Source organism: Monopterus albus, unplaced genomic scaffold, assembly GCF_001952655.1.
Source record: "Monopterus albus unplaced genomic scaffold, M_albus_1.0 scaffold105.1, whole genome shotgun sequence".
NCBI lineage: Eukaryota > Metazoa > Chordata > Actinopteri > Synbranchiformes > Synbranchidae > Monopterus > Monopterus albus.
In genome coordinates, this window is record NW_018127985.1 from 2,506,263 (window position 1) to 2,516,424 (window position 10,162).

The window sequence follows — 10,162 nt, forward strand, 5'->3', positions numbered from 1 at the left end:
GACATAGTGCAGTGTTTCCTCTCACTGTTCATGATGAGTGGTTGAGCCGCCAGAAAAACAATAATAGAACAAAATTTGCCAACCAGACAGGGAACTGTTCAGTCTTGGAACAGTATTTCATTTTTATTATACTGCTACTTTATGGATGTTATTGCTGGTCACTCCTTGGTTGGTTGGACTATAGTTCCACTCGCTACGGGTAATCCAACAAAGGCAGCAGCATTTTGAACAATCTGAAGTCATGCAAATTTGTGAAGACCAGTATAAAGTGCTTTGCACTATTTATGTGGCTAGTTATGGCATACACTACTTGAACTGTTGTGTGCTTGAGTTCATGTCAAATGTTTCATGTTGACATTTCAGCTCATTTAGCTACATAAACAGAAATTTGTCAGTGTTATTGACATTTAACCTCAGCCAGGTTTTTCTGGCAGTGTGCTTGAATCAACCTGGAGACTAGCTTTTTCACATAATAGCATCACATGTTTGTTGGGGTTATTTTGATGTCCATTTTATGCATTCAGCCCAACTGTGTGTTGCATTTTCCCTTTTGTTTGTTTTCTTCTTTTTTATGGCCCAATTCCTATTTCAGAGAACAGTCTTCACTAACTGATGAACAGTTGGTAGCTGGGTAAGACCTAATCATTCTAAACCACCCTTCCTTTGCTTAGATCACCCATCTTTTTTATCCCCTTCTTTCCTGTTTTGTGTCCTACATGAATCCCCAATCCAAATATAAAAAAAATAATTAAAAAAACAACCCAACTTGTAAAGGTTCAGTGAATCAGTGTTTGGTTATTTGGGGGTTTCAGTGTTGCTGTCCTCTGCACTGTGTCTTTTGAACAACAACAAACAAAGAAATCCGGTTGTTTAAAACTTTAATTAGTTTGTAATTCACATTGATTTTATAACCAAAAACCAAATGCAAACTTATAAAGCATCTATATTTTTATTGTGCTGGTGGGGTAAGTCTACAGTAGATAAACGTTTTTACTGTAGGTTAATGCCTTGATTTTTATCCCCTTGAACACAGCATGAATGTCTTAAGTCAAACCAGCATGAGTCTTTCACATTCTTAATTCATGCAGCAACTTCCCTTTTTCTGCAAGGAGACCTCTTGCTCTTTTCTCCTCTCCTGTAGCCACACAAGCTTCTATATTTATTTTCTGACCATTGAATTACGTTTCAGGTAAGTCTGATTAATGCAACCCCTCTTATAGACAGGAATGTGGAGAATGTAAACAAGCAGGCATACTATAAACTTTTTCACTTGTCCACACAGTTTCTGTGTTGTCTTTCTACCCTTCACACTTTTCTTATTGAGTCTGGTCCTCCTTCTTAAAGGTTCTCTGACATCATCCTCGCCACCATCCTGGCCACCAAATCTGATATGTGTGGTAAGAAGTTTGAACTGAAGATAGACAATGTTCGATTTGTGGGTCACCCGACCCTCCTCCAGCATCCTCCTATCATTCAGGTAGGAAACAACTGAAGCCTAATGCAAAGATGTAGAGTCATTCTTGATTCGAACTAAAGCACCAGGAAGCCACATGCCATGTCACAGCCCTTTTCCTCTGGTCAGATAGCTTGTGTCTACTGTTAAGAAAATCGGCATGTCACAGTCTCTTCCTCCCCCATCTGGCAGGAAAAATGTTGTAGCAGCTCTGCACACATTAGGAGCACAACTGAATAAGTGGGATATACTGAGTGGCGAGTCACTATGTTAATCTTCAGTTAGTGGGCTGCAGCCATTTTGATGTGTATTTTGCAGTATCTGATATTATAAACTGTATTAGCCACCTGTGAGTAATAATATCAATTAAAAAATGAACAGTCCCTCTTGAATTCTGTTAATATTATTATAGTATTAATGTGTTTTGCCATCTGGGTTTGATAAGGCCATTTTTCATGACTTCAAGATCCTCTTCATTTATTTACTTTGTTAGATTAACTTCAGCAGGGCCCCCTTCACTGATTTTTTTGTTTCTACTTCTTAATTATTCATGCAGTATTTGTAATTGCTCCTTAATTTGGGAATTGAACTGGTTTTAAAACTGATCATACCTTATAATTTCCCTTGAATGTGAATCTATATGTTGTAGACTCACATCTTGCTCATATGATTGTAAATTGTCTTCTTTCTGCACAGGTTTCTAAAACAGATCCTTCTCCTAAGAGAGAGGTGCCCACAATGATCCTGTTTAATGTGGTGTTTGCACTGAGGGTATGGAAAGGCTCCTTTAGATTTTTAATTCTAATTGTTGATATGATTGTGGTTTGTAGATCTGGTTTATATATTTGATACCTAGACCACAGGAAGTTCCCCATTGTGGGATCAATAAAGTCCTACCTACCTAGGAGCAAAGAAGACCGCTTTTTGCTATATTTGTGAAAATAATGAGTATCACTTTTAATGTTACAGTATTACAACTTAATTTGGCATTTTTATTTTTAATGATAACTTGGTTAATTCATCTGACTGTGGGTGGGAGACATAGATTCTGTGTTCTGTTAATCTGTATATGGGAGGGTGTGTGTGTGTGGGTGATAATATTCCAGTATACTCTATCTGTGAAAGCATGGGACCTCAGGCAGAGGAGGGGCAAATTTATTCTGCCTAATCACACTGCCCAACAGGGCACAGCCTGGTCCTACCCATGCTGAGTCACTCTTCTCAGTAAGTTCCAGTAGAGCTAAGATGGGAGAGAAATGCAGAAATGCTTAGTCATATTTTGCCAATGATCGCTGCCCAGCAACTGTGGCGTTTGTTCACCATGACCTTCAACAAGAATAACAGACACTTTGGGTTATTTTAATATAGCAGTGTGTCTTCACTATGGGAGTAATTTTTGTGTATTTCATTTATAGTTGATTGCACAAGATTTAAGCATTACATTTTGAATGGATTCACAGTAAGTCATTTTATAGTCCTGCTACATGTACATTCATGAGGAAAGTAGAACAATCAGAACTGATCTCATTACCAAGTGATGATATAAGTCAGTGACCATTGTGTCTTTTGTTCAGCCTCATTTAAAACATACAATGATTTGACTTAGGTTTTCCAGCTCTATCCTTTAACATGTCTTTCATATTTAAGTGTGTAGCATGCAAAGTTCTTTACAACATATAAAGCTCAAAAGGCCCATATATTTTTGACTGATAATGCGACATATGCACAAACTAAGCTACAAATGAAAGCACCAATGTTGTAAATGCAGCGTAATGTATAATCTCAGAGCTGTTTATGTGTAACAAGTTTCTGTCATCATTTTGCTCTAAAGGCGAACACTGACCCCTCCGTCATCAGCTGCATGCACAACCTGTCACGCCGCATCGCCATAGCCCTGCAGCACGAGGAGCGGCGCTGCCAGTACCTGACCAGAGAGGCCAAACTGATGCTGGCCGTTCAGGATGAGATTACCACCACAACTGAGAGTGAGATGCACAGAGCTCACACCTCAGAAATTAACAGCTCTGTCTCAGTGAAACAAAAGACAAATTTGTTGTATGTCTTGGCATATTTATTGTAGAACCGTCTGTGATATTAACATCATGATGTTAATACTCAGTTTTAGATATGACAGTACACCCTGACAGTGTTCTCTGTTTTTCCTGATGTCAGCGGACAGAAGTCCCCAGTCCCCATTTAGACAGATTCTTCCCAAATGTAAGCTAGCCAGGGACCTGAAGGAGGCTTACGACAGGTGTGTGATGAAGCACATTTCACATTTTGTGTGTGTGTGTATGTTGTTTGCTGGAAGTGCCCAGTCATGTTTTCTCAGTGTCTGTCCTTTAGAATAACAGTCTCACTGGGTTGATTGCATGAATTTATATACCAGTAAATAATTTTATTTATTTATTGTTCTATATGTTCATTCACACAGATTAGTGCTATTCTTTTGCTTTTATATCCATTGTGCCAGAAAATAATGGCAGCTGATTTATTTTTTTAACAGTGTCATTATTAATGATGGTCTTGATGTTTTGTCAGCCTTTGTACATCCGGTGTGGTACGACTACACATTAACAGCTGGCTGGAGGTGAGCTTCTGTTTACCACACAAGATCCACAGGATTGGTGGCAATTATATCCCCCCAGAGGCATTAGAGCGTAGCCTTAAGGCTATAAGGTGTGTTTGTGTTTTTTTTTTTTAATTTACAGTATGTTTTTTGTACTTTGCTAGCTGATAAAATCTTGTTTCAATAGCAATATACCAGAAGAGTAACCTTTTGACAGTAAAACCAGGGCAAACACCAGTTTAAAACTTTTAGAACTATACATTTGGCAACACACAGTCAGACGTTGAAGACTATGGTACTAATAGTGGCCTGTCACAACCAACAACAGATACTCCACCCAGCAGCCGCCTCCCCACAGCAGAAACTCAGCTCAGAAATGCTGTTACAAATAAAACATCTTTAATGCAATGTTTGATCGACGCTGGGCGACTACATGTAAATTGCCAAGAAAGAGAAAAGACGAACAAAAGAAGTGATACGCACAGTGACCCTGACAGATACCTATATTTAGCCTGTATAGGCCTACGTGTCTATCAAATGGCACATGACTGTGCTGTTGGATGCTCTGTTGGCCCACAGTTCAACTTGCTTGGCAAGAAGTATCAAATCCTGGAAACAGACCGTTTGTGATGTCAAAGAAGTATTGTGGCTTTAACAGCTGATTTAGGGCTCAGGGTTTGTGAGCTTCATTACTGAGCTACTATTTAAAGCATCTGAAGAAACCATGTGAAGGTTTCTGTGGGCCATACTGCCACCTACTGTTACATCAGCAGCCACAGTTTGTGTTGTCAGATCACACACACAGTTCACCTGTACATGGATACAGATACTAAAGATGATTCCTTCTGGTTTCTGTTGAGGAGGCAGTCACGGTCTATAAAGAGGAGATTTGTTTAGTCAAAGGCTGCAATACACTGTATGTTGTTTCGTCCCTCAGACCCTATCATGCCCTGTTGCTACTAGAAAGTGAGAAGGCACTGCTGAGCCAGCTTCCTTTGGACTGCTCGCCTGCGATGGTGCGCCTCATCAAAACCTGCTCAGCAGTGAAAAACCTGCAGCAGCTTGCCCAGGACGCTGACCTGGACTTATTTCAGGTGCATAACAGTGCACACAGCATCCATCACACCACTGCACTTTATAACACTGGGTATCATTCTCTGATTTAAAAAGGCATTTCTCTTAACATTTGGAACACTTTTTCATAATTAAAAATATCTTTAACCTCATAGTTATTATGCACATGCCGTATCACAAATAGTTTAGTGAAAGTAGTGTATTTTAAAAGCAGTTTCAAGGCATAATACACTGGGAAAGATTAATGTGATCAAATTTATGCACAGAAAAATTACAAGAGATTGCAAAAAGCACAACAATGCTGATGTGACAATGTCTGTCTAAGAGCTGTTACAAAGGTTTACCCAGAGAAGTCAGTGATGGCGTCATACTGCCATCTAGTGGACAATATTTGTACATTCAAGGTAAAACTGAGAAAGTTCCCATGGTGTGTGTGTGTAGTTCAAGAAGCAGTTGCTTTTATTTTTCTTTGACAGCTGATTTTCAGTTGACAGTTTAGATTTCACATCAGTGATATCATTTGCACAACATTTCCTTTCTCAGATCTTTCAAATTGCTGCCCACTTGGTTTACTGGGGAAAAGCCATCATCATTTACCCCCTGTGCGAGAACAACGTCTACATGCTGTCTCCTCACGCCAATATCTGCCTGTAAGTGTGAACTATGACATCACTGGTCTTGTTAAGTCACTTCAGACTGTGTTGTGAAATTGTTAATGGAGATTTTCTGTGTTTTAGAATAATGTGTGCCATCTCTCCCTGGACAGATACTCACCACTGGCCGAGCACTTTGCCCAGCAGTTTCCTGGTCATGATCTGCCCTCCATGTTAGCCAAGTTCTCACTGCCTGTCTCACTGGCTGAATTCAGAAACCCCTTGGAAGCTCCTGCACAGGAGGTAGAGCTGTTGTTACAAAGTAGTAGAATGAAGGACTTGTTCCAACATTGTACATGCCTGCAACCCCTCACCCCCCCAACCAACACACCCCTCATATTAAAACACAGCAGGGAGGTGAGCTATAGCAGGATCAATGTGAATGTAGTTTATTGTAAATTTAGATACTGTATTATAAGTGAAGGACCGTGTGGTATTCTCCTCCAGCCCTTGTTGTTTTGGCATAGCTGTTTGAGCAGTGGGGATGATTTATAAATGCAAAGGGACATCAACTACTGATATCACAGCCTCTATTTTTTATGAGATCAGAGTCATGGTTCCTTATTGTGACTATTCTGAGCTTGTATGGTACCCATGGCTTATTTAAAACACATTTAACCTGGTTAGGGACATGAACATGCTCAGTTTTACTCACTCAGTGTTTACTCTATGCTCAGCTGTAATGTGGTTTGCTGCTCTGCTCCTGACTAGGCTCACCTGATCCAGATGGTGGTGTGGATGCTCCAGCGCCGCTTGCTGATCCAGCTGCATACTTATGTTTGCCTGTTGGTCCCACCCAGTGAGGATGAGCCTGGGCTAAGGGATGAAGACCCTCCAATGGCTGCCAGAGTAGGAAGCCGAAGTCTCAGCACGCCTAGCGCTCTCAGCTTCGGTTCTCCAAGTATGTCCTCCCTCAGCTCACACGTCCGACCATGCTTTTTCAGGTGCAACAGGTATTAGATAATCTTTGCTGTCTTGTCTGCTCCCTGTGTGTAGCCAGCAGTGATGACATGACCCTCACCAGCCCCAGTATGGACAACTCCAGTGCAGAGCTGCTACCTGGTGGCGACTCCCCGCTCAACAAGAGGATGACAGAGACCCTGCTTGCCAGCCTCTCAGAGTATGAGAGGCAGGTTATTCTCAACATCCCTGCTGCACAAAATCCAGAGGATTTGCGGATGTTTGCCAGGTAATTAAGTCTGCCTTTAAAAAAGCCTTTAACATATTCTGTGCTTGTGCATCAAATGTTTCCAAGACCTCTATGTGACAGCTCTCTGCTCTCAGTTATAGGATCCAATGAAAAATTTAGTTAAAATGTCTACGTCTCTTTGGAAATAAGATATTTGAACAGTGGTTTGGACAATTATTTTAATTGCTTTTAAAGAATATTGAGATATTTAATTGGAAATGTTGGTGGAAAAGACCTGATAATTTGCCAGCTGAGAGTATATTGAAAATAAAACATGTCTAGGAAGCTCACCCATCAGGTAGTCAGTGGTGTGTGCTACCTCCTGCATGGTAATGAAGATGATTCAGGATTCATAGAACTTTATTTATCTCGGGGGGGAAACTGCGAAAGTCCTGGCTCGTGGTTGATGTACATAGTTAATGGATCAGTGAAGCTCGAGCTCTCAACTAAATGTTTCTGCCTGTTTTATCGACTGCTTTCAGGCTGCTGCATTATTTCCGGGGACATCACCACCTGGAGGAGATTATGTACAATGAAAACATGAGGCGCTCACAACTCAAGACACTGTTTGACAAGTTTCGCAGTATCCTTGTGGTGACCAACCATGAGGATCCTGTTATTTCTATCTTTCAGTCACCCATGGAGTAGTGGCAGAGAGCAGTTTACAGCCTGCTGTTCTTACAGCTAACTGCTTTTGTTCACTGATCTTTCAGAATGAACTGACAGAAAGGTTGTGATAATGTGTGCAGACTTACAAAATGTAGAAAGTGTTATTTTCCTTTATGAGCCAAATGTTTGTTTACAATATTAAATTATTTTCTACATACCACAGACAGTTTAGTTGTTAACTCTGAATATTGGAAAGATGGGTGCAGGGAGTCAATGGTGTATCTTCTTCCCCTGTCCCAGATGTGGTCATATCTGTATGTACTGCCCACAGAGGGGCACGCTGAGTAATGGTCATTCCAGATCTCAGGCTTCCTCTCCTCGGGGATCCCAGAGGTGGGGAGAGAAAAACAGCAAGAAAAGGAAGACTCCAAACATCAGACAAGCTGTTTTTGCTTTGAGGGAAGCGGAGCGTTCCAAACATCTGTGAAATCACTGACGGGAGAGTTTCCCAAGTATGAATGTTTATAGAAAAACAGATGGAAGACCCGAACAAAAGAGACTCCTGAGAGTCGAGGGACATTTCAGGACGGATTTTTTTCCCGATGCAGGCACTGAAACATTGAGTCTTACACAAGCTGCCTTAGGTTCTGTTACTATTCTACTACTCCAGTACACATCTGCATCAGTACCATTAATAACACACTGGTGAAATAAATAGCAGCTTACAAAATAGATGAAACATTTTGTATGATTTATGCATATTCAGACTTTCAACCAACATCTCGACTTTCTAAGAATTATAAAAATATGATGTAATTATTTCCTTTAAAAAGTACTCATTTCATTAGTATAACCAATATGTTCCAGCAGCAAAACCAACAGAAAATTCTTGTTTTTATTTTGCCTGTTCACAAAGGGAACAGATCTCCAAGTAGTTTCATGAACGTTCTTAAGTGCTTTTGACATCACATCATTCATTCACTATGTTTCCAGAGAGTCACTGTTTTTCTGCCTCTTTATTCACTACACTAACACAAGGGTGCCCGCGGAGATAAAACCGCCATGGCTTCTTGGCCCAGTCCCCATGGGACTCGATCCCAATGCGGGGTGCTGATACTATATCATGTGGTTCTGCCTGACTTGTGTTGGCATCCCCCTCCAGCCACACCTCTGGATCTGAGGCTAGGTCTCTGCGATCAAAACAGCGCAGTATATTTAGAGCCTGGCACAGCTTCGAAGGTCCATTGCAGAGCTCTTTGTCCTTCAGTTGCCGGGCTCCTTCTCTGCGTCTAGCAGACCTCAGCTGTCTCATGACAGGCAACCCCTGCAGGGGCTCGAGGGAGCGCAGCAGCACAGCAGCACCCTCCCCTGTGATAAACAGCACACAATATGCATCAGTCAGCAAGGTGCCGCCTTGTCTCCTTCCTTTTGCCCTTTACCCACTGATGATGGAAAACATACGGTAAACCACTAGCTGTAATGTCATATTAATAACAAACACATTAAAGTGAAAAGAGCTTTATAACTTTTAGTTTGCATGTATCAGTGAACACAACAAGAGGCAGGTGGTTCTGCTTTGAGTGATGCTTCTACCTTGACTAGACACATTCATGCAGAGGTAGATGCCATAGATCGGATACACATAGATTGTGCCTGGCTTCATGAACATGGCCGTGTTCCTCTCTGTGCGTTTGCCTCCTGCTGAGTGTGAAGCTCGGTCCTCTCCACCAAGGTAGGCTTCAGTTTCTACTATTCTCCCTCGCAGCTCAGTACCATCAGAACACCTGCGGACCAACACCTGTGGAGCAAAGAACCAAGACTGATTTTATTATTATTAGTCAACAAATTCATTGTGATAATAAACTGAGAATCTTCTGGGTTTGGATTGTTCAGATATTTGAAAATGTGGGCTCTGGGAACTTGTGATGAGCACATTAGATTTTTTGTTGACACTATAGATCAGATTCATAAAACTCATCTCTCCTAGTCTGGGGTTTTGCTGAAATGGGTAGCTGAGTGTAATCATAGATATATCTGTGAAGTGTAATTCAATGAAATACCCCAAGTGTTTAGATGAAGGATCGAAGAGACTGTAATGACCAGTGACTTAATGAAAGTCAAAGTTACCAGACGGAGCAACACCTTCAGAGAAAGTGGTGTCTTTGTCTCTGTCTAGTTGCTTGGACAGAACTGCCCAAAGGGGATCTTCTGTAACAGCTTACCAGTGGTTCTTATGGTCTGAGTTCACGGGAACTTGGAAACGTAGCGGTGATACACATTTTACTGAATGCATCACGTTATCTCCTGTATTAATGTGGGATGGCAGCGTTACCTTGCCGAGGAAATCTTTAGCCAAACTGATGCAAGGTTGATTGAAAAATTCATCTCCCAGTCTTTCCTGTGGGCCATTGCTGGTGAAATAACGGCTTCGCTCCGTCTCAGCACTTTGAGCATTTTCACAATTAATAGATTTCTTCAGTTTGGAAGGTGAAATCTTACGTCTTTTATGTTTATTTAACGTTACTGCCTGTTCAGGCGCTGCTGCAGCTCCTGCTACGGTCACTGGTAGCATATCTCCCTCTTTTCCTGACATACCTTCATTGAAAATCTAATTT

At 41.2% G+C, this 10,162-nt stretch overlaps 2 protein-coding genes across 9 annotated transcripts in view; one reads left to right on the forward strand and one right to left on the reverse strand.

Moving 5' to 3' along the window:
- The window catches only part of LOC109965914 (inactive rhomboid protein 1), a 46,164-nt gene that overhangs the window by 1,260 nt on the left and 34,742 nt on the right, over window positions 1-10,162 (forward strand). For 3 of the 8 annotated variants that reach the window (XM_020610304.1, XM_020610305.1, XM_020610307.1), the window contains exons 3-13: window positions 593-631; window positions 1,345-1,477; window positions 2,150-2,224; window positions 3,285-3,438; window positions 3,626-3,707; window positions 3,995-4,132; window positions 4,960-5,116; window positions 5,640-5,746; window positions 5,863-5,992; window positions 6,461-6,650; window positions 6,746-6,938. In XM_020610304.1, coding sequence (XP_020465960.1) covers window positions 593-631; window positions 1,345-1,477; window positions 2,150-2,224; window positions 3,285-3,438; window positions 3,626-3,707; window positions 3,995-4,132; window positions 4,960-5,116; window positions 5,640-5,746; window positions 5,863-5,992; window positions 6,461-6,650; window positions 6,746-6,938 — 1,398 coding nt within the window. Of the gene's footprint in view, window positions 1-592; window positions 632-1,344; window positions 1,478-2,149; window positions 2,225-3,284; window positions 3,439-3,625; window positions 3,708-3,994; window positions 4,133-4,959; window positions 5,117-5,639; window positions 5,747-5,862; window positions 5,993-6,460; window positions 6,651-6,745; window positions 6,939-7,420; window positions 7,770-10,162 lie in introns of those variants that run through there. The other 5 variants (XM_020610309.1, XM_020610310.1, XM_020610306.1 and 2 more) reach the window with 3 other exon arrangements.
- On the reverse strand, window positions 7,866-10,156 carry mpg (N-methylpurine DNA glycosylase). Its single transcript, XM_020610313.1, has 3 exons — window positions 9,880-10,156; window positions 9,141-9,345; window positions 7,866-8,915 (listed from the first exon to the last, which is right to left on the reverse strand). Exons 1-3 carry the CDS (start codon window positions 10,138-10,140, stop codon window positions 8,545-8,547), a joined length of 837 nt encoding a protein of 278 aa, XP_020465969.1. The 5' UTR covers window positions 10,141-10,156; the 3' UTR covers window positions 7,866-8,544.